This window comes from Acomys russatus, chromosome 17 (assembly GCF_903995435.1).
Source record: "Acomys russatus chromosome 17, mAcoRus1.1, whole genome shotgun sequence".
NCBI lineage: Eukaryota > Metazoa > Chordata > Mammalia > Rodentia > Muridae > Acomys > Acomys russatus.
Window position 1 is genome coordinate 54396579 of NC_067153.1, and position 25115 is coordinate 54421693.

The 25115-nt window shown below is 40.5% G+C and overlaps 1 protein-coding gene across 1 annotated transcript in view; it reads left to right on the plus strand.

Moving 5' to 3' along the window:
• The window catches only part of Cntn1 (contactin 1), a 137949-nt gene that overhangs the window by 45775 nt on the left and 67059 nt on the right, over positions 1 to 25115 (plus strand). The window contains exons 16-17 of the mRNA XM_051159379.1: positions 1529 to 1710; positions 12821 to 12941. Coding sequence (XP_051015336.1) covers positions 1529 to 1710; positions 12821 to 12941 — 303 coding nt within the window. The remainder of the gene's footprint in view (positions 1 to 1528; positions 1711 to 12820; positions 12942 to 25115) is intronic.

Genomic DNA, 25115 nt, shown 5'->3' on the forward strand with positions numbered 1-25115 from the left:
GAGTGCTCCTCCTCCAACAGGCCGTACCTGGACAACCTTTACCTAGTGGGGGTGAGGGCTTCCCATAGCTGGGATGAAGCCTCCCCACCCCAGTCTCTCTAGCTATATGCTATAGTCCCCATCTGAGCGACATGCAATAAGGCAGAGATGTATACAACAGGTGGTAGGGAGTGATAGATACCTAGCTGGTCTCATGACTCTGTATAAACAGTTAATAAGCCCAGATTATCATTTTTGCAAGAGGCACAGGTGAACTCCCAAACATGAGGGTCACGTATTCCAGAGGACAGTCACTTTTTATATTGTCTCAAAGACTGTGTATTTTTTGTTTATGGGTCTTTTAAAAGATATCATTTTATTTTACTGAGTGATGCAACATCTCTTCCTTGCCTTCAAACCCTGATATTCTATCTTCTGCTAAGATATAGTTTGTTAGTGAGGCTTTCCACTGAGATCTTCATTAGGCATACTAAAGTTTTCATTTAAGTTTTATTTTGGTTTGGGGTTTCTTTAGCATTTATATCTCTCTATTGAATTATAGTTTCATATATCTTGTTCTCCTAATTTATTCAACTGTTTGTGTTTTACTTTCATTTCAGCAATTATTTGTGTCCCATTTGAGCTCCATATTCATAGCCATAATTGTTCTTTTTAATTAATTGTCTTGTCATCTAAGTTGCTTTCATTTGATATCATGAATGCAGATTTAATAGTTTTTGGGGAAGGCATGCTGTCTTGAATTTTGGTACTTGCTTTTTTTTTTTGTTTTTTGTTTTTTTGTTTTGTTTTGTTTTGTCTTTGTAATAGGCCTTGGGGGATCTGTAATTATATTGTTGGCTATATCTTTCAGTATAAATATCTTACCATTTTTTTGAGTGGGCTTTGGAATCTAAATTTGTTATCTCCTCTAAACCCCATTGTCAAGTTTAGGAAGAGCTGAGTGGTACATGAAGACCAGTCTTAGGGCAACTCTGAGCTTATTGAAGATTGGGATGTCAGGTATGGGCTTAGCTGAGAGAGAGAGAGAGAGAGAGAGAGAGAGAGAGAGAGAGAGAGAGAGAGAGAGAGAGAGAGAAATGACAGCTTCTGGCCTTATCAGCAGGCACTCTATAGAAAGAACATGTTCCTTAAAAGTAGTGATTAGCTTACCAGAGAAGAAGGAGTGAGAACTAAGGGTGAGGCACACGGTTGCTCAGTTGAAGTCCTATTGGCAAGGATGGGCTCCCAGAGGGAGGGTGGGGTAAGAGCTAGTTGGGAAGTGGGCAGGCTTTCTGTATACATCACATCCTTAGATGGTGTTAGGGCCCACATGGAAGGATGTACAAGCTGGGAGATTAGCCTGCATTTGATGTAAGTCCTCACATGGTGGTATTAGCATCCCGGAGGAAAGGAGAAGACACTTGGTCACAGTCCTCAGATTGGCAGGATTAGACCTCCAAAGGTAAGTTTTATTCTTTTACAATGCCAGATAATGTGATGTCTCATGTTTTATTGAATTGTGATTTACTTTTCTTTTAAAAACATACAGATCCCACACGAATCATTTTGGCTCCATTAAATGCCGATATCACTGTTGGAGAAAATGCCACCATGCAGTGTGCTGCCTCCTTTGATCCTGCCTTGGATCTTACATTTGTTTGGTCCTTCAATGGCTACGTGATTGATTTTAACAAAGAGAATACAAATATTCATTACCAGAGGAATTATATGGTATGTGTTTTATATTTCATCTCATTATCATCCCAATAGTTCTTATGTGACTGCACTGAAACTTTATTTAAGGGCCAGAGAAAAAGCTTAGTAGGTCAGTAGACCACCAAGGCTGTGCAGCTGAGTTCAGTTGTTGGAACCCATGTAACAGAAGGAGGGTACAGACTCCCAGAAGCTGTTCGTGGTGAAACATGTTCTGTGGCTTACTCTCTCCCTCCCTCCCTCCTTCCCTCCCCCCTCTCTCAAATAACTTAAAATTCAGAAACATAATATTTTATAAGAATTCAGATTTTTAATGCAGTGGCAGCCATGTAAAAAGTTTTTCATTTTTTCTTACATTTGATCATGGTACTCTGAAACGCTTATAAAGGAACAGTGCTAGAGAATTTGGTAGAAATATTCTCAAATATCTACTGATCTCGAGATTTAATTTTTCTTCTAATTATATGATTCTTGTGTTGATGTGAACTTTACCCTACTAAATTTGTATCAGAAATCCCACCAATTTCACTTTAATTTAAATCACAGGAAAAAATTGAACCTCCTCTAGGTTATAATGATTATTTTATTCTGTGAGGGTAACAAATCAATTAAATGCATGTGTTTTAAGGCTTGAACTTAGACTGTTGTGTGGTTTCAAAAGGGCTAAGTGGTTGATTCTAAGCATTGGAAACTGTACATTCTATAAACCTTGTAATTTAACACTGTAGTTGGAGAGTAAAGAGAAGGCTGGAAAGTGATGCAGGGATATTGGCACCTATGGGGACATCACTGGGGGAATTGATAAGCTTCTGAGACTGTCAGAGGACAAATGGGCCCTAGTAGTGGCTGCCATTCTCCTTTCTGGAAAGGTTACTACTTAGGAGCTTGTGTATCTATATAGTACATGCCCTTAGTTAAGAAGATATGTTGAGGATGGCAAGGGATGAGTGAGGGGATGTAAGACACAGAGAGAGGGGTAGTTGAGGAGTATAAGCAAAATACAGTGATGTATCCGTATGAAAATATAGTAAAATCCTTATTTGACATTTAAAAATGATTTTAAAAAACAAAAAGCAACAACAACAACAAGTGAAAGTATGCTGATCTGGTAAATATGACTTGAACCTCTGCTGAGTAAAAAAAAATCTTGGATTGTTAAGCGTGAATGCTAATCTGAGCTACAAACTGAGTCTCAGTCTCAAGAAACAAAACAAAAGGGGAAAAAGACAGGGGTGGGTCTCAGAGAGAACATTAATTGCAAAATCAGCCATTAATGTACACATAAGTTTAAAGCAAAACAGTGAGATATTTCAGATTTTTTACATCACATAAAATCTGTATTGATATTTATAAATTAGAATAACATTATGCTTCTGATTGACAAGTGCCTATAGATCACTTGCCTAGGGATTCTTCTTCAAGTTGAGTAAAATTTTCTTTAACCAGAAGGGGTCATTTCAATATAGATACACAGCTACAACTCCCTCAGTGTCAATGTATATGCCCCTGCATGTTCACTGTAATATCCAGTCATTTACAATTTACTGGGACTAGCCATGACCATAAATCAATAGCAAATCTGCCAATTTGGTTTCTGAGACAGATCTACATTTAAAAATTAACATAATATATACAGAACCACAGGTTTTATACTTTGATCTTACAAATCTGAAACTTTTATGATTCTCTTAATTTAGATTTGCCCATCATTAGTGACATTTGCACCGTGATCTTTATAAATTTAGTAATTCTTTACAGGATAGATCCTTTTTGAAAGACAAGTGCCACAGTTTTTATTGATTTTTTTTTTTTTAGGAAAAGAGTAAGATAAACAGATATGTTACTTAAAAAGAGAACCAAAGTTGACTTCAATTAATCCTTGGTGTCATAAATTGGATAATTTCAGAACTACCATCTGGAAAGATGAGAAACAGATTATAAAGCATATTTAGTACCTTCAGGGAAGCCTGCATAAATAGAATTGGGGGCATAAATTACCCTAATTAAGGAGGTGAAAGTTCACATTTAGAACCTAGGTATATTCTTTAAAATAATAATTACCCTGTGTTATTTGACGTAAATACCCACTATATGAAAAATAGGGGAAAAGGACAAATGGGAAAAAAAGAAATAGAAAAGGGACAAACAAGGGAGCCTAGGGACTTTAAAAAAGCATATTTGATTTCAGCTTGCTATTTCCAGTTTTGACCACTAAATGGCATCCTTGCCTAAAGTTTGAGGACTCAGAGGCTAGACTAACTTAAGCATATACCTTGATGAAATGAAACAAATGCATCTCTTCATATTTACTAATACACGTAAGATTATATGCAAGGCTAAATTTCACTGTAATTCTTTTCTCTGTAGAGTCCCATGATTTTTAGGAAAAAAATTAACAAGGTATTACTGTTCAATTCTTTAAGAATTAATGTCACTGAAATAAAACAGATTCAAAAAAGGAGAAATAGCACTGTCCTTCTTTCACTACTGGTCTTACTATACATTACTTTTGTTATTTATTTCCTCATTTACCTAGTTAAAAGTCACTGAATAATATGCTTTATGTAATGCCTAGAAAATGTTTCATTTGTGCTTGAACCAAATTCATGTGTAGATAAAATATTAACAAGTTAGCAGTTTAAATTAGTGGTGTAATACAATAATCAATTAAAGCATTCATCTGCATTATTTTGTTATGTTGAGGTTTGGTAGCAAATAATTAGATATTTCCATGGCTCATTCATTTAAAGATTACTACTATTTCTAATTTCTAATTTAACAGACGCTTATTCTCTGAAAGTAAACATACAACTATAATTAATTTTAATTACAATTTATGTTATAACACTTTTTAATCTAGAAAGATCTTGAGATTATCTATCAATATTATATATGTACCCATAAACATATATATGTATTCATAAATACTGTATACTTCATCTATGTATGTATCTTTTTATGTATCCTTCACTCATGGTGGCAAATGATGTGCAAAATTATTTTTTTCCAAAATTATATATTTGAATTGCTACATAATTTTATAGAATTTTATTTTTTGTATGTATGTTTGTGGGTTTGGAAACACACATGCTGTGACACCCATGTGGATGTCAGGAGAAACCACTGAGGAGTGAGTCACCTTCCACCTTAAGGCGCAATCCCTCTTTGTTTTCTCTGGTGCACTGCATACTACACGCTAGCTGGCCATCTAGCTTCTGTCCAGTTCTTTGTCTGTCCGCCATCTCACTGTAAGAATACATGGATTACAGAGGCTCACCGTTGCATCTGGCTGTTTATGTGGGTTCTAGGGAACAAACTAGGCTCATCAGGCTTATGTGCCCGGTGCCTTTACTCACTGAGTCACCTGCCTGCCTCACAGCTGCCTAATTTTTAGCAACTGCTTTGAATACTTTCCTTCACTTGTTTGAAAGTATACTCATTGTCATAGTAACTATCTTGATTAAGCACATAGACTCTCCGTGTATCTTCCTGATTTTTACTACAGTGTTGAAAGTTCAATCTAGTAAGAACTCACTACACGTCTGCCTGAAATTCAGATATACCATCTGAGTTCTTCAGTAGTTCTGTCCAGTGTCATGTGGCACTAGGCCACTTTACACCTTTATTTCTGTGACCCTTCCTCTCTGCGCATCATCTTTCCACCCTACAAAAGGCTACTCTTTTAGGTTTCCAGAAACATTTTCTTCATAGCACTTTCATGAGGATAATGGAATGCTTACGAAGTGCTTGATAAAGAATAAAGCAGTATTCGTTGACTATTTTTTATTAATTTTACGATAGAGCAATCGTGCCCATCTTAAAATTCTGTAAGTTGTATTTTTTTTCTTTCCCTTTCTGTTAACAGATTACATATTCAAAATTTAAATAACCGATCAGTTTACTGGGTGCCAAGTTTGAGATGAAATATTCTAGGTATTTCATTTCTGAGGGCAATGGAAAGGAGCCCCTCCCCTTGCAGCTGCTGAATATTGTTTATTCAGTTTAGGATTAAATGATTTCCATGTATTTGACATTTGTTCCTTCTACCAGTATTCAGTGAAGTAGATGCGAATGTGAATGTCTCAACTTCGGAGATAGGAAAACTGAGGATTAGAGAGATGATAGAAGCCCAAAGACACAAGCTAAAAAGCTGGTGTCCTGCTGCTGCCCTGCACTTGTCATCCATTCTCTTTGGGATGCAATACTAATGTCTATGTCTACATAAATAATTGTCTGCTTGCTGGAAACACTGTACGGCAGCGCTGTTGAACTCATATATTATTCTAAAATCTTATTAATGACACATTTATGTTCACATTATCCAAATTACTTTAGTCTTTAGACACTGTTATTACCCTCTGCAGTGTAAGGCAAGTCAAGCCTGCACAGCATCAGGTGTGAGTACGAAGTCGATGGTAATCCACAAACATCTCCTTCAGGTTGTCAGGGAGTGAGTTTTTAATCTGTGTGCTTGCAGGTGTGCGGATGCTCATTGGCTATCAATATGTTTGCAGGTGTGAGGATGTGCATTGACTGTGCTTGCAGGTGTGAGGATGTGCATTGACTGTGCTTGCAGGTGTGAGGCTGTGCATTGACTGTGCTTGCAGGTGTGAGGACGTGCATTGACTGTGCTTGCAGGTGTGAGGCTGTGCATTGACTGTGCTTGCAGGTGTGAGGCTGTGCATTGACTGTGCTTGCAGGTGTGAGGCTGTGCATTGACTGTGCTTGCAGGTGTGAGGATGTGCATTGACTGTAGTTGCAGGTGTGAGGATGTGCATTGACTGTGCTTGCAGGTGTGAGGCTGTGCATTGACTGTGCTTGCAGGTGTGAGGCTGTGCATTGACTGTGCTTGCAGGTGTGAGGCTGTGCATTGACTGTGCTTGCAGGTGTGAGGCTGTGCATTGACTGTGCTTGCAGGTGTGAGGCTGTGCATTGACTGTGCTTGCAGGTGTGAGGATGTGCATTGACTGTGCTTGCAGGTGTGAGGATGTGCATTGACTGTGCTTGCAGGTGTGAGGATGTGCATTGATATTGAATGTGCCTATTAGGTGTGAGAATGTACATTGACTGTGACTATAGATGTGAGGATGTGCATTGATTGTGTGCTTGTAGGTGTGAGGACGTGCATTGACTATGCTTGTAGGTGTGAGGATGTGCATTGACTGTGCTTGCAGGTGTGAGGATGTGCATTGACTGTAGTTGCAGGTGTGAGGATGTGCATTGACTGTAGTTGCAGGTGTGAGGATGTGCATTGACTGTAGTTGCAGGTGTGAGGATGTGCATTGACTGTAGTTGCAGGTGTGAGGATGTGCATTGACTGTAGTTGCAGGTGTGAGGATGTGCATTGACTGTAGTTGCAGGTGTGAGGATGTGCATTGACTGTAGTTGCAGGTGTGAGGATGTGCATTGACTGTAGTTGCAGGTGTGAGGATGTGCATTGACTGTAGTTGCAGGTGTGAGGATGTGCATTGACTGTAGTTGCAGGTGTGAGGATGTGCATTGACTGTGCTTGCAGGTGTGAGGCTGTGCATTGACTGTGCTTGCAGGTGTGAGGACGTGCATTGACTGTGCTTGCAGGTGTGAGGCTGTGCATTGACTGTGCTTGCAGGTGTGAGGCTGTGCATTGACTGTGCTTGCAGGTGTGAGGCTGTGCATTGACTGTGCTTGCAGGTGTGAGGATGTGCATTGACTGTAGTTGCAGGTGTGAGGATGTGCATTGACTGTGCTTGCAGGTGTGAGGCTGTGCATTGACTGTGCTTGCAGGTGTGAGGCTGTGCATTGACTGTGCTTGCAGGTGTGAGGCTGTGCATTGACTGTGCTTGCAGGTGTGAGGCTGTGCATTGACTGTGCTTGCAGGTGTGAGGCTGTGCATTGACTGTGCTTGCAGGTGTGAGGATGTGCATTGACTGTGCTTGCAGGTGTGAGGATGTGCATTGACTGTGCTTGCAGGTGTGAGGATGTGCATTGATATTGAATGTGCCTATTAGGTGTGAGAATGTACATTGACTGTGACTATAGATGTGAGGATGTGCATTGATTGTGTGCTTGTAGGTGTGAGGACGTGCATTGACTATGCTTGTAGGTGTGAGGATGTGCATTGACTGTGCTTGCAGGTGTGAGGATGTGCATTGACTGTAGTTGCAGGTGTGAGGATGTGCATTGACTGTAGTTGCAGGTGTGAGGATGTGCATTGACTGTAGTTGCAGGTGTGAGGATGTGCATTGACTGTAGTTGCAGGTGTGAGGATGTGCATTGACTGTAGTTGCAGGTGTGAGGATGTGCATTGACTGTAGTTGCAGGTGTGAGGATGTGCATTGACTGTAGTTGCAGGTGTGAGGATGTGCATTGACTGTAGTTGCAGGTGTGAGGATGTGCATTAGCTGTCTCTGTGTTTCCAGGTGTGAGAATGTGTGTTGGCTGTGATTATCACACTGTACCATAAAAAAACAAATTTCTCTCTCTAAGGCAGTTTTCTTTTTCTTAAAAAAAACTATAAATTTTGTGAAATAGGTCATTAAAAAGTGTATGGATTTATGAAACAACTTTTTTTTTTTTACTATGGAATACTACTCAGCTATTAAAAATAAGGAGTTCCCGAAGTTTGTGAAAAAATAGATAGAACTTTTTTTTTTTTTTTTTTTTTTTTTTTTTTTTTACTAGAAAGAGAACATACTGTTGACTCTGAGCAAGAGCTTTCCTCTGGGCAACCATGAGAGAGCACAGAAAGAGAAGAATTAAAGTCAAATAGGAATAAAGCAGAAATTTAGATATTTATATTGTTTTAAATATACTGGCTCTCTATTTTCTGTTGAATAAGAAAATAAAGGTTGCTCAGAGCTATAGAGAAACATCATGGAGTCAATAAAGGAGATTTTACAATCATCCTGAGAAAGGCTAAAATTAAGTGATAGCAGAGAGAAACAGAGGAGAAAGTCAATGCAATTAGATCAAAGACAGAATTGGAGCCTTGAGCCCTACTACTTCTGGGTAAACGTGGTGTGCCTAATCATCTTGCTGTTAATACTCCACTGACTATCATCTACACAGAACTACTGCTGCATTTTTTTTCTTTATCTTGGCAGCAAACCCATGGGGGGGTGCAGGGGGGGATGTACTTTACAGTTGAGTTGGCTTCTTTAAGAAACTGAACTCACAAAGTGACTTGTGCGCAGCCCAAGCTGCTATTTAGCAAGTCACACTAGTCAAGTCTTTAAACATTGGTGATGACAGTGCTAATTAATCAAGTTAAGCACATACAGGACAAGCCTTTCTTCTTTTGCATATGTTGTGGGAATATATGTGTGTGACAGGGACTGCCAGTGCTATGGCTACATGTGCTCACTTATGGTGTGTATGCATGTGGAGGCCAGAGATCAACTTTGGATGTCTTTTCTCTGGCACTATACACCATTTTCATTTAATATTTTCGAGACTGTGTCTCTCATTTGCCTGGAGCCTGGTGCCTATAGGTGAGGCTAAGTGGACAGAAAGCGCCAGTGATGGCTTCAGGTATATGTCATGCTTGTCAATATTACTTCCTGGCTTCTAAGGATCAAACACACACACACACACACACACACATACACACACCCACACACCACACACAAATATATATATAAAGATTTTAGCAGAATCACTTTTCCCAAGAAAATATAATTAAGAACAACAATATGTAATAAAAATAATGAGGTTGCTCTTATGAAAAGTGTGTGTGTGTGTGTGTGTGTGTGTGTGTGTGTGTGTGTGTGTGTGTGTGTTTGCAATTTACTGACTGGCAAAGAATACTATCTATGAGGCGTCTTTCATTCCTTCCTACCGAGATGCTGAGAACTCTGAGGCTAATGGGAACCATATGTGTTAAGTCGTATCCAAGTTTTCCCTCAACTCTAAAAGGGTTCAAAATTTTGGTATACATTTACTTATTAAAAATGTTTAACAGGGATCTCAAACAGATTTCTCATTGTGTTTTTTTTTTTTTTCTTTAAAAAATGGGCCAATTGGTCAAAGCTGAATTCTTGAGTCACCAGTCTATTTTGCATCAACATTCCCAGGTAGACCCTGAATGATCTCATTGGTAATTACAGCTTCCCTTATATAGCTGAGCATTTAAATGTTTGAAGACGCACCTTCTTTAGTGTTTTCATATTCAAAGATATAGATTCGGACTTGATTATTAGAGAATTAATGTTAGTTGTGGATGTGAAATTATAGTTTGTATTTGTTAACGAAGATGGCCCTCTTCTGAGATTGAAGGTGCAGTTGTAAAAAATTCTTGGGGTGCTAAGCAGTGCTGACCTTGTGACGTCATCACTAGATGGAGTGCGGCTAGAGAAAAAGAAACACTGCAGGCACCACTAACCAGTGAGACCGCAGTTACCGTGACAAGCTCATGTCGTGGGTAAAATCCATTTCACGTGTTTTAAATTTAAGAAGGAAAAGCATTTACTATCACATCTGTGGCATCCAACTTCTATATAGGAAGGAAGGAAGCTAGATCCAGTTGTCAAATATAAAAAAGATTGCCTTGGAGTTGATGAAAAGAGGTATCTTGCTCACAGGCTTCCGGCTGAGAGTGTGTTTGTGCCTGTAAAGCACTTCAACAGCTCCACAGGCACCCGCAGCTCCCATTGAGCTCCTGCAGCTAGAGAAAGCTGTGGATGCTGTTAGCATGGGAGGCTGCCTGTGATGTGCCCTCTGCTGTTGTCACAGGAGCCATGGAGTACTGTCGACATGGGAGGCTGCCTGTGATGTGCCCTCTGCTGTTGTCACAGGAGCCATGGAGTACTGTCGACATGGGAGGCTGCCTGTGATGTGCCTCCCGCCGTTAGAGGAGCCTGTGGATGCTGTTAGCATGGAAGGCTGCCTGTTGTAACTGTTGTCTAGCTAGCCAAAAGCGAAGAGAAAAGTCTTGCTTCACGTATAGCAATTTATTAGACAGATTTAATAATTTCAGGCTCTGTTCTACCAACTCCACGCTTTAAATAACGTGCCTTCTCCTCAGCCTTATCAATTTCAAAGAAACAAGGCAAGCTTTGTGTTTACCACATTGCTTATTCGTTTCCTTGTGAGTCAACTTGTTTATTATTTTCATTTAATCTTTATTTAACACAGTCAGTGTATGGTGGAGGGGAAGCAAGGCATGAGCAGTTGCCTGTTGAAAGTCTTTTGACTTCAACTTGGGAGACGTCTTAAGTGGTCAACCACATACACACGCTGGAATATTCCCGAGCTTTGTTATTATCACAGTTTCCAGGATGTGATTCAACTCCCCCCCCGTCTGAAGGGAAGACTTCTGTGACTCAGCCAAGCTGCGGCTTCCAGGGAAAACAAGTGAGCATTCGTATCTAATCTGTGGCTAGAATGTGCTGAGGCCCGCGGTCTTCAGTTGCTTCGTAAGCGTTCCGTCAACCACCCAGAACCACAGCTTCTCCTGGACATGGAAAGTGCTGTCTGCCTCTGTGAAAGTGTTAGAAAATATTCCATGCATTCACACTCTGCTCGCAAGGAGATGGACACTTCCCTTGCTTTCCTGCCGTGGAGTGTCAGCACCATGCCTTCACCAGAAACAGAGCAACAAGGCTACGTGTTGACGTTCTTAGAATTATGAACTCACCTGTCACTGCCTACACAGGCTCTAATATTTAAGACAGAGCTGATTCAAGTTTGCTTAAACTTATGCAAATTGATTAATGTATGGAAATCTCAAAGAATTAATAGAATACTCTATTATTATTTGCAAAGATGTAGAACTTTTTTCAAAAATCCAATGGATGTAAATTTGATAACTACTTTAGGACATAAAAGTTTGTGGGCTTTATTTTAATTATTTGTGGCAATTCCTAGCAGGGTTAAATAAATGACACCATGAATGGTATTTTTTCTCACACAGGGAATTTAGGAGCAGAGATTCTAGCTTTCATTACAGAGAAAGAGCATCGCTAACTACTCAGTAAGGCTGCCGTATCCTTTACACAGTCATATTCACGCTCTGTCCCAAGCAATGAGCCAGTCTGGCCAGCCTGTTTGTAGCTCTGAATCATCCCCTCACCAGCTGAGTAAAGACTATAAATCCGCAGGCTTAAAGAGGAGTGCAGCAGAGATTGCAGCGTGTGGTAGAACCTATGGCCGAGTAGGTCATCCACTCCATGTGTGCTCATTAGAAACCAAACTTACAAAGAAATAACCTAACATTTCACATAAATAATACTCACATGAGAGTCTCAAACCAGGCCATGAATCACCCCATAATCCAACTAAATTTCTATGATTAGAATAGGAAACAATTATCTGTGGCTAATAGGAAAATCAAAAATCCATTGAAAATTTGAATTTCCCAAATTCAAACACACACACACACACACACACACACACACACACACACACACACACACACACACATTCTTAATACTGGGAATGGTCTTGACCAATACACAAATCCTTGTGTAATTTATAATTTGCTGACAAGTTACATTCCACTGGATTCACTATTCATTTTGATACTCCTGTAAGCTTTTAGCATCTTTGTAAGTTGAATTGTGGAACCCCTTGAATTTTGCCAATTTACTCAGCTTTCCAAAATTGACTCAAGAGTTCACAGCCATGAAACACTTATTTACTCACATTGATAGCACCAGGATTCTTAGACGCTGATGTTTTTCTTTAAAAGAAGCAAAGTAAGATTATATGGATTAAATAGGTTATATCTCAAAATATGTATGGATGTATATACACATATATGTGCAATGACAATTAGTGAAAAAGGACATGAAATTAAAGGAGAGGGGGTGGGTACATGAGAGAACTTAAGGGGAGGAAGAAGAAGGAGGGAATGAGTGGTATAACTATATGATAGCCTCAAAAAAATAAAATAAAAATGGTCCTAATAAACCAGCTCCATCCTTGGCTTCCCCTCACTGTTGCTGTCTTATGAAATGCCAAAATCAGCATAGACAAAACAGCCTGAAGTTTGGTTTCTTTAGTTTTCAGTTGGAAAGCTGAGGGTAGAGCGGAAACCAAACGAAGACCTGAACTTGGCAGGTCTAGCACAGGACCAGCGTGCCTCCATATCCTAAATGCTGTGTGGTTAATGGAAATGCACTGACTGAATGCTTGATGCTTTTGCTCGTAGCTCGATGCCAACGGGGAACTGCTCATCCGCAATGCCCAGCTGAAACACGCTGGGAGATACACGTGCACCGCACAGACAATCGTGGACAACTCGTCGGCTTCGGCTGACCTCGTTGTAAGAGGTAAGGGTTGCCAACAATTCAAATGAGAAGAAACCCAAAGGTATTTTGACGGGCGTAGTTTGAACAGTCTCCTGGTAACTCTGGACATTCAAATCTTCTCGTGTTTATAGCTCAGTTCCATGCCCCCAGAAGTGTTTTTGGCTTCCTCCACACAACTCAGAAGGGCTTATGCCGGACAAGTAGTAAAAGCACTAATTCTGCTTGTGTCGCTGACTGTGGCTTTTCGGAAGCTTTACCACAAGCCTCTTCCTGACCGTGTTTAAAGCTAAGCATGCACCAAGCTCATTTCCTGCTAATGCTTGTCAGTGTGTGCTATAGTACAATTACCGTTTAGTTTAATTGGGAAAAATTTGTTGGGCACTATTTACGTTAACCATAAATGTGATGTATTCATCCTGACTGTCTTTGAATTAAAATGATTGAGGCAGTAGCACGTTGCTGTTTATCATTTACCTCGCACTACTGCTTTTGCTGGCACAGGTGATGTAATGGAGAATATGATGGGTTACATGTGTGTGGCAGATGTGTTCTCTTTGTCCCTCTGCTGTGGAGGAGGACGACTTGAAAAGAGAGATACCTGTGTCCCTTCAGTCACTGTTTTCACGGCCTGTACAAGGAAGGCATTCCTCTTAGCTAAATTCTGGAGGCATTTGTGCACTGGCAGCCGACCTTTCAGTCCAACGTGTTCACATTGCTCATAACCAACTTCAAGACACAGCAGCCCACAAAGTGCCTCACTCCTTTCACATGCATTCTATGTTCAGCACTCCTCCAATGTTCTTTCTATACCATTTGCTGCCCAAATTTTAGCATCATCCAAGGCCTGCTCAAGTATTAATCAGTTTAGAATTCCTCTGATTGTCCATATAGGAGCTCTCCTTTGAACCTTTACATCAACCTGTGCTTAGCTACATTGGTGTCTACTATAAAATCCATATGTGTTTTGACTAATATTTTGTAAGTTACATAAGCCTTTGAAAATTATATGGCTCCTTTTTATTAATATGTTATTATTAATTTTTAAATTTTGCTCTTTTCATCTTTTAATATTATTATTTAAGTGTCCAATTCGTATGACTTTTTTGAAAATGAGACAAATACTATTAAAAAGAATAGTTGGAGCTTCTTAGAGTGAGTGGCTCTTCCAGGTCCATACGGACATGATCCTCTAGTCTCCCACCCGCCTGAATTCCCATCTGGAACAGTGAAAACTCAGGCCCACATGAAACAATGCTGAAAAAACCCTCCCCGTCTCCTGAAGCAAAGACCTGCCTGAAACTTCTTTATTTACATGGACTTGTCACTCATTACACGGATCGTCTACTGCAAATGACTAAAGAAAAGCCCATGTCCACACAATCCTAACTTAGCAGGACTTCATGTGGGTTCAGCCTTTCGGCTTAGAGTGTGTTGCTATTTGAAACGCTGACTACCTTCAAGAGTTATCAAAGAAAGTGTTACTTTCCTTTCTACCCAGACACTAGCTACAAGTCCATTGTCAGCAGAGCCCTAAACAAGGATGTGATTAAAACTACTTATCTATCAGAAAAGTAAGAATGGGGGTTACCCGAGGGCTCATGTTACAGTGCACGTACACCAGTGTCCCCATGATCACCAAGAGCTCATTGTGGTAATACTCACCATACACAGCGGAAGGTGTTTTATGTGCACATGCTTAGTAAAGAATAATCACCCATTCTGCATATTTTTAAATGCCTGAAACTAATAAAAGGATGCTATAATAGGTAATATATGGACATTTAAAACAGAAATGTTTTTTTTTTTCTACAGCAATATTTGCTTCTAGGTAGAAACGTGCCTGGCAAGAGCCTAGCAAGAGCACTCAGGAAACACATGGTGCAGAATTAAGGCTCTGACAGTGGTCAGATGCCACGTCAGGGAATGGGTGGTGCTGCTTGCTACATGCAATCTCCTCAGTTGCAGCCATTCCGGCAGCAGGCAGGCTTCTATTGCACATACCAAGAAGTAGGCAGACTAAGCGCTTCAGAGCTAGTTTATACCACAGGGTAGACACTGTAGACCCTGTAAAGGCTTCATATGTTTGCATGAGAGAATGAAGGGATAAACACTTCTCTGGATTGCGCCGGGTAATACTGATGATGCTTTTATTGACATATCCATCTAATTGTACTTTTGCATCTTGGCGAGGAAGGCATAAGCTGTGCAACTACTCATTTCATGGAAAAGTAAAAAGAAACAAAACTAATAAACTTCATGTAATGAAAAAAAAAAGGCATGCTTAGAATGTAAATTTGAGTCAGGCATGTTGGCACATGCCTTTGGTTTCATCAGTTGGGAGGCAGAGGCAGGTGGATCTCTGTGGGTTCCATGCCAGCTTGTTTGACATAGGCTGAAAGCTGCATTTGGAACACCAGCATGCACTCTACATTTTAATAACAAGCACCCATTTCTCAAAGCATAGTGGAATGTGGCAGTCCACTGTTACCTGAAGTTTTGCTTTCTGTAGTCTCAGCTACCCAAGGTCAATATGTTCTAAATGTGTTAACTGGATAACTTCATATATAAGCATGTAATAGACTTTAAATACCATATTCTTCTGGGCAGCATGATGAAATCACATGTCCCTTGCTCCACCTGCCTTGGCTGTAAGTCATTCTTCAGTCAGTGGGTCATACTGTATAGCCCATCCATCTGATAGTCGCTTAGTGCCATTTGATGGATTCAAATAATCCTTATCTTACTTAATAACGCTTTGGAAGCATTTTTGGTCAGAAACCATCTCCCTTGTTTTTTGAGACAGTCTCTCACTGACTTGGGAATCTCCACTTAGGCTAGACTGGTTGGTCAACAGGTCCCAGGGATCTACCTGTCTGCTTTCTCATCTCTGGGATTATAACGGTGTTCCACTACTCCTGGACTCTTAGAGAGGTCCCAGAAATTGACATCAGTCTTCATGTTTGTGCCCCAAGTACTTTACAGAGTGGGTTCTATCTGTAGCCCAAACATATGGATATTTTCACCCAGTATTTGCTTGAAGGAAATGAATGCAGAGCAGAAAATGTTCGTGCCCCACAACTTGTGTACATTTGCATGTGTATGTATTTGCATGCACTTGTAACTACAATGAGTGAGTGGGTGTATCTATGAAGCTTTATGAATGTACTATGTAACAAAGAATAGAGCACGCCTCTTATTTTTATTTTAAATTAATTTTAGAATGGAGAAAATCAATTACATCTAAATACCTTTCTGTAGGTCCATTTATCATTGCCGCAACACAAAACCAGAAGTACCATAGTGTATACAGAAAGGAGTTTTATATAGACCATGGTTTACAATGTTGGAAGCATGATGCTGTCACTGGCTCAGCTCTCCTGAACACTGAAAGGCACATATAACATGGAAAATAACACACACATCATCTCACTCATCTGCATGCCTAACCCATATGGTGAGACTAACATCAAAGCAAACAGAAAGGAGCACCCTCAGGGACCTCACACTAAGCCTAGTTTTGTAAAGGGTCCACCACCAGGAAAACAAACTTCCCATGCATAAAGCCTCAGGGACCCACACAGACTACATCCAAACTGTAGGAGCCTCCACACAAACAATGCAGGAGAATGTAACATCAGATCTATGACATGGAATGTTCTGCTCAGAGAAACATGTCCTGCTACATAACAGTTAGACCTAAGAGGCAAGGAAAACAGCACCAGAGTTGACTCAAAGCAGCTCATCAAAATAGGCCCAGTATTTAGTCATGGGACTTCATCTTTTATCAAACCAGAGCTTCTGTAAAAACTACAGAACTTAAATGTATTTAAGCACCAATTCTACATAAAGTTGCTCAAGGAAGAGACCAGAAAAAGATTGTTCAGGATCTGATCCACATGCTCTACACAAGCTCATACAGAATTGGAGTTTTCACTTCTTAAAGTTGCCTTTTCTATTAGGTCTGTCTGTTTTCTGTCTGTCTATGTTGGAAATATCCCTGCTAAGGTTTATGCAGGAATAGCAATTATCTCTACAAGTGGCTTTGTGCTTCAAATAGTGTGGTCCCAGAAGTCAATACATAAAATTCAAGAGGTGGGTAAAGTCTGGCAAGACAAAAACCTTAGTCTCACTGAGACAGAGAGTATTCTACTCAGCTCTCTAATGACCACAACAAACTGATAAGTGAAATATGAAATTATGTAAAATAGGGACATCAAGTAGCTAAGGAAACATGTGACAATGAGAGAGTCAAGAAAAAAAATGAAAAGCAATACAACTCAAGGCCAGAGTTCAGAGTATAGTGATTAAAGCAGAAGTTAAAATATCATGCTGAAGTTATAAAAGCATTCAGAGTCAAATGGCTCAAAATGATAAAGTATAAATATTCAGTGCATAGGAGAGGGAGGAAGCTCCTTTAAATATGAAAACACAATCATTGAAAATAAAAGAAAACGTCAATTGTTTCTCCATTTAGTTTCTGTCTTGATCTGTCTGTTGGGGAAAGTGGGGTGTTGAAGTCTCCCACTATTACATTAATAGTGAGGTTCGATGTGTGATTTAAGCTTTAGTAATGTTTCTTTTATGAACGTAGGTGCTCCTGTATTTGAGGCATAGATGTTCAGAATTGAGACATCATCTTGGTATATATTTCCTTTGATGAGTATAATACCTCTTCTGATTACTTTTGGTTGAAAGTATATTTAATTAGATACTAGAAAGGCTACTCCAGCTTGTGTCTTGGGTCTGTGTGCTTAGAATACAGTTCTCCATCCCTTTACTATGAGGTAATATCTATCTTTATTGCTGAAGTATGTTTCTTGTATGCAGAAGAATGATGGGTCCTGTTTTTTGCATCTATTCTGTTAGTCTGTGTCTTTTTACTAGGGGAGTTGAGTTCATTGATGTTAAGAGATATTAATGACCAGTGGTTGTTAGTTCCTATTATTTTTATTTTGGTGGTGGCAAAGTGTGTGTGTGTGTGTGTGTGTGTGTGTGTGTGTGTGTGTGTGTGTCCCTTCTTTTGGATTTGTGGGTGTGTGGTTATTTATTTCCTGTCCTTTCCTGGGTATAGTTAGCCTCCTTGGGTTAGATCGGGACAGATACTGTGACTTGCAGCCAGACTCTGGGAGAAGAGCCATTAGTTGTATAGAGGAGATAGAGGATGGAAGGATGGGCAGGGGTTGTCAAGAGCTCTACAAGGAGACTATCAAGGCAAACCCATGGGGTCGCCTTCACAGACTGACACACCAACCAGGAACAATGCAAGCAGAGGACCTAGACCCACTGATCGACTGTAGCCAATGGACAGCTCATTCTTCTCCATATGGGGAATTGGGGGAAGCAAGGTGCTGCCTCTGGCAAGATTTCTGGTGCCCAGGATTTGATCACTGCCCCTTGGTGGAGAGGCTCTGTGGGAACACAGAGTAGTAGGGCGCAGACTGTCTGGATGAGACCTGATAGGCTGTGGTCAGACAATGCAGGAAGGAGGACACCCTCACACACACCTGTCAGAGGTCTAGGGGAGGGCAATAGATTGGAGGTGGAGATAGTGAAACAGGAAGATAAGAGTGAGGGGATTACAATACTGGTGTAATGTGAGTAAATTATGATTTTAAATAATTTAATTTAGAAATATTTATCATAAAAAATCCAATAGGTGAATGAGGCAGCACCTCAGTGACAGATGAGGGATTGATTAGAAAGCTAGAGGTTACATCTTGTAAAACCATATTTTGACATAGAGAATCAAAAGTAAGTCATTAAAAAAACATAAAGGCATTTAATATGTAGCAGAATCCGTGGCACGCATTTCTGGGCTTAGCTTCTTTGGGAGCTGAAACAGGAGGATGGCTTAAATTGAGAACTTTGACTCCAGCCTTTCAAATACCGCTAGAACAAAACTCAAACATTTTTTAAAAGACATTGAGGATGTAGTGGGGAATTCTTATTTTTCAATGGAATTAACAGGGAAAAAATTAAGCAAAAGTGGAGAGAAACAAATTCCAAGAGATGATGTGGACAATATTGAAAAGATCAAGGACAACTAGGGTCTCCCATGTTTAAGCAGAAGGTGAGCCTCACAGCCAAGCTTTGGGCAGAGCACAGGGAGTCCTGTGGAAGAGTGGGGAGATAGAAGGATCCAGAGAGGACAGGAATGCCACAGAAATGACCAACAGAGCCAACAAATCTAGGTCCCCTGGGGGACTGGTGGAGACTGATGCACCAAAGGACCATGCATAGAGAAGTCCTAGGCCCACCACTCAGATGTAGCCAATAGACAGCTCAGTCTCCATACTGGTTCCCTAGGAAGGAGAGCAGGGGCTGTCCCAGACAGTGGACTCTGTTGCCTGCACTTTGATCACTTCCACTTGGCAGGATGCCTTCTCATACCACAATAGAAGTGGATGCAGGCAGTCATGATGAAACTTGATAGGCTGGGGTGAGTTGGTAGGGGAGAAGGGCTCCCCCTCTCTGAGGACTAGGGGAGGGGAACAAAGGGGGGAAAGGGAGGGAAGGTGGGACTAGGAGGAAGTGACGGAATGGCTATGATTGGGATATAAAGTGAATAAATTTTTAAAAATAAAAATTAAATTAAAAAAGAATTTTAAAAAATAGGTAAAATTAGTTTGTTTTTGTTTTGTTTTTTGTTTTTTGTTTGTTTGGTTGTTTTTTTTTGGTTTGGTTTTTCGAGACAGGGTTTCTCTGTGTAGCCTTAGCTATCCTGGACTCACTTTGTTGACCAGGCTGGCCTCAAACTCACAGCGATCTGGCTGCCTCTGCCTCCCAAGTGCTGGGATTAAAGGTGTGCGCCACCACACCCGGCTCGAAAAACTAGGTAAAATTAAATTGAACTTCAGAAAACTAAAATTAGATGCAGTAATAATACCAGTAAAAAGAATCTTTTTTTACAAAGACACTACAAAATATGGACAGTAGGTTATTTGATAATGACAACAACAAGATGACTGGGGAGGGTGGCCCACAAGATGGCCTCCAGTGACCCTTGTTTCCTCGCTCAGCAACCTCCATGTAAACTCTGCCATGCTTGCTTGCTCTGTGAGTCCTCAGAAGTGATGTTTCAGGATCAGTGGGCAATCACATCCACACATCACTACACCTCCTCCGGAGTCAGCATGTCTCAGTCTCAGGGCTGAAGGCTTACACATCAGAAGGAGCTATCAGCAGCCTCTTGGAGAAGTCCACAAGAGGAGGAAATGCACTTCCCCAATACCCTACGCTAATTTATTAGGGATTGGAGTGAGCCATCTCGGGCATAAGACTGTTGTTGGCATCTTGATTGTAGCCTTCAACTTCCAAGAGAAAGTGATCAAGAACCATTCATCTCAGACATTGAAGAATGATTCATCCAACAATGCTGAGAGAGACAGGAATGTTTCTCATCTTTAAGCTACTGGGCTTGGGGATCATTTGTTGTACAGCAATAGAGGTCCAATACAACAATGCAGTACGCCTGGTAACATAGGCTATATCAAGACTCGTAGACACAGTTCATTGCCTATGAAACCAAATGACCCAATATGATACTGGACAAGAGATGTGAAGAGACATCTGACTGATGAGAACATGTAGAGATTATAAATATGCATATGAAAAGTGTCTCACATGATGAGCCACGAAGGAAACTCAAATTGGAAATCCAGTGAAATATCACTGCAGACTCATCAAAATGGCTACAATTTTAAAACGATGCAGAGACCGAATCGTTCACATCTCAGTGCAGGAACTGTCAAGTGAGCAGCTGTGCAGAAGTCAGTGACTCCAAGAACATGGGTGTTCTCACCACATGATCTGGCCACCACACTCTTAAGTGTTTATCCCATGGGCATAAAAGTTTGTTTGGACATAAAATATGCATGATATTATAAGTGAACAGGATCAGAAGACAAGCATGTAGATATATAAATATATGTATACAAGTGTTCATAGCATCTTCATTTATAAGGCTGAAGCCTGGAAACAACCTAAGTAGCCTTCAAGACCAAGCCCTGAAGAACCTAAGCTGCAAACCGATAGGGCATTTCAGGTTGCGTCATCAAGTGAATGAGTGAGGTTTGAGAGCCATCCTTGGGAATATCTTGAGAGAGGTGGGGGTGAGTAAATACAAACTTATTTGTTATCAGTTACTTTTCTATTTGCTGCACCAAAAATGCCTTTTTTAAAAAAAGCAAGAGTTCCGGGATACACTTTATCATGGTGGAAAAGTCATACTATCAAACATGAAAGACATACTGGTAGGAGCAGGAGGCAGCTGGTCATCATGCCTCCACAGCCAGGAAGAAGAGATGGATGGATGCTGGTGCTCAGCTAACGTGGGATGCTCAGTTAACGTGGGATGCTCAGCTAAGGTGGGATGCTCAGCTAACATGGGATGCTCAGCTAACGTGGGATGCTCAGCTAAGGTGGGATGCTCAGCTAAGGTGGGATGCTCAGTTAACGTGGGATGCTCAGTTAACGTGGGATGCTCAGTTAACGTGGGATGCTCAGTTAAGGTGGGATGCTCAGCTAAGGTGGGATGCTCAGTTAAGGTGGGATGCTCAGTTAAGGTGGGATGCTCAGCTAAGGTGGGATGCTCAGCTAACGTGGGATGCTCAGCTAAGGTGGGATGCTCAGTTAACGTGGGATGCTTCTTCCTTCAGTTAAAGGAGAACTCATACCTCAACAGCCTAGTCTAGATAAACCTTCCCAGGCAATCTCTGAGGCTCTGTAGCCAGGACTCTACGTCTTGTCAACATGACAACCAAATTAAACCATCCAAGTACTCATTAGGAAAAAGGCACGGTACTGATTTTCTGGTTATTTAGGATTTTAAATGGAAAAATCGATAACCGTGTATATATGTGAAGGCAATAGGGCTCAAAATCTTTTAAGTTTTATAAAAATTCTTTGATCTAAGTAAAAAAAATAATTAAATTTCTATGGTATTTGACATAAATATCCACTTGACTTCAAGATTGTCTTATGTCTGATTTAACATTATTAAATAAGCAAGTATGGATTTATATTAAAATTATTATTAAATCACAGGAGGCTGAAATTAATTAAAGGAACTAAATCAGTTTCATCATTAAAAAGCTAGGAAGAACGGGCACAAAAATTTCATGTAACACATATCAAATGTGACATGCAGGTATTAGTGAAACTTCATGCTGTGGGTGTGCATACACATGTATGCAAGCAGAGAGAGAGACAGAGACAGACAGACAGAAAGAGAGGAGAGAAAGGCAGACAGAGAGAGACAGAGGCAGATAGAAAGAGAAGGAGGCAGAGAGAGAGAGAGACAGAGAGACAGAGAGAGACAGACAGAAGGAGACACAGAGAGAGGCAGACAGACAGAGGGAGAGGAGAGAGAGGCAGACAGAGATAGACAGAGGCAGAGAGAGAGAGAGACAGAGGCAGACAGAGAAAGAGAGACAGAGGAGAGAGAGGCAAACAGAGAGAGAGACAGAGGCAGATAGAGAGACAGAGAGAAAGAGAGAGACAGACAGACAGAGAGAAAGAGAGAGATGGAAACCTTGGCAAAAGATAAACATATAAAGGCAAAAAGATCAGTGTCCAGATAGAGTGAAACTAAAGTGTCCAGATAGAGTGAAACTAAAGTAGCTTTTCAAGTACTTGGGGCAGAAAAATACTCATTCACCTCAGATACTTGGAGGGCAGCCTAAGTTTTCCACTTGCTTTGGCCAAAGAAATTTTGCCACGGAGACGGAGGAAAGGTCTGTCTCATCAGCCTTGCAGGCCTGAGACAGCAATATGGTCCTTGCTGCCCACACTGGCTGGAAGGAAGAGCAAGCAGACGCCATCCTTGAGCATTTTGACCCAGCTCCACACTAAGCCACAGCTACACTGGCTATTAATAGCGAAGCTGGCTCAGAGCTTAAGAATCTCCCTTTCTTTTGAGAATCAACTAATTCAGGGCAAGAAAACACCACTGAGGCCAGCTCTCGGCAGTGCTTCCTACAAAGGCTAAGCTTTGGACAGGAGTCTGACTGTGCTCAGAATAAGCCCGGAATGTAAAAAATAGCTGGCCGCTCAAGACTGGAACTTACTGTTCTACTTTATATATTTTCAAAAACCTCAAGGAAAGATAATGTTTCCAAGTACCACTGTGATTTAAAAAAAAAAAAAAAAAAAAAAAAAAAAAAAGCATTAATGATGTGGAATTTTCTTTCTCAGTGTTGTATTAAAATGGCTTACATTCAGTCTCAGTCTTTGAGAAACTGGTCAGCCTTTGTTAAACTGGGATTTCTCATTGCTCTGTGGTTGATCTGTGTTCAAAGCTTCCTTTAAAGGACCCGCCCCCCGCAAAATAGTCAAGAACCTCAGCAGCCTGTGGGTGTTTGATCACCATTGCAGTAGTCAGGCAGGTTTTACATCTGTGTGTCCTTACTGGGCAATATTGCCAAGTTACGCTGAGAAATGTGCAAACTACATCCATTTCAGAGCAGGCACAGATGACAAATGGCACCTAAAAAGACTTGTAGGTAAGTAAAGGTCTTCTGTAGAAGCCTTCACATACCAGGAAACTGGGACAGAGGGGAGGACATCCTATTGGGACTCTAGATGAGAGAAGCATGGGAGAATAGCAAAGTAGAAGGATCCAGAGGGTCCTAGAAACCTACAAGTAGAACATTATGATAGGCAGATTTGGGCCCAGGAGTCCCGCTCAAACTAAGGCACCAGCCAAGGACAATACAGGCAGTAAACTTTAAACTCTTGATGTGTGCAGCAGCACACAGCCACATAACTATACGCAGACATGCACATATACATGTAATAAAAGAATAGTACTTTAAACATCAACATTTAAAGAGAGGGAGGGAGATGATTCAGTTGGTAAAGGGCTTATGAATCTCAGTTCACTCTCCAAATCCTACACTTATAAATCCAGGGCTGGTGAATTATACTTGTTATTTCAGTGCTGTGGAATCGCACAGGTGGATCCCTGGGGTTCACTGGTCAGCCTGCATGCCCTAGTGTATGAGTTCCAGGCCAGTGAGAGACCCTTTAAAAAAAAAAAAACAAATAAACATGTCCTCTCTATTATATATACACATTTCACACAGGTGTACTCTCTCTCTCTCTCTCTCTCTCTCTCTCTCTCTCTCTCTCTCTCTCTCTCTCTCTCTCTCTCTCTCACACACACACACACACACACACACACACACACACATTTAAAATGTTTCAAATTACAATGTACAAATCTAGGAGACTTTCCTATAAAATTTCTCACATACTCTTCACAATATTCCCGTGATGGGTAGTGCTGGGATTTTTAATATCATTTCATTGGCAAAAGGAATTTTTAAAAAGTTTCTCAACCATCCCATTATAACATCAGGACATCACAGAGGCTGATGTTCCAAATTCAAGTAATGAATTCACCTTTCTTTATCATATATTAAACTTTCCCAAATGAACAAATCAGTCAGTGTAATTTTGAAATGTTAATCTTTATCAATATTGGGATGTGTTCTTTGTGGAAACTTAATCAAATTATTCTCCTAAGTGCTATGAGTTATTCATAATCCCAAATTAAGATAAATTGTATAGTACTAAGTTATTTAAATTAATAATTTCATTAACATCATCTCATTCACATTCGTTTTATCAAACAAAAGAAGACAAAAGAATCAGCTTTATGATTGAAAATTATCCGTGAAAAGCCTTAGTGATGCAAAAATCCCTTTCAAGCAAAGCCATTTCTCTTGTTGAGTCTTAGCTGGAGTCTACCACTTTTAAAAGGAAATACATTTGTGTCCTGGGGATGCTATCTCCTTGCTGGTTCCCACCTGCCACCAGTTGCCTATCCTCAGCCTACCTCTCTGGCCCTGCCCTTGGGAAAATAAGTAGATTTCTCATTGCTTCTTAGCTGCACCAAGACAGGGAGGGAAGCTGGACAAAGGTTTTTACCTGCCTATCAGCGGGGGAAACTACAGTGTCAAGGTTAATGCTTTTGATTTTCCAGCTCCAGTAACTACTGCTGAAATTAAATGAATCATGCTCTGAGGAAAAGAAGGAATGTTAGCAAGGTTTGAGTACTGACTTTAGTATTTCTCTTGGTGTCTACAAGCCAGCCTTTTCACAGCTGATGCCCTCCACTTTCTCCCAAAGTGAATTTAGGGTCTCACCAATGTGAAATTCATTTTGGGATGGGACTTCCCTTTAGATAAGAAC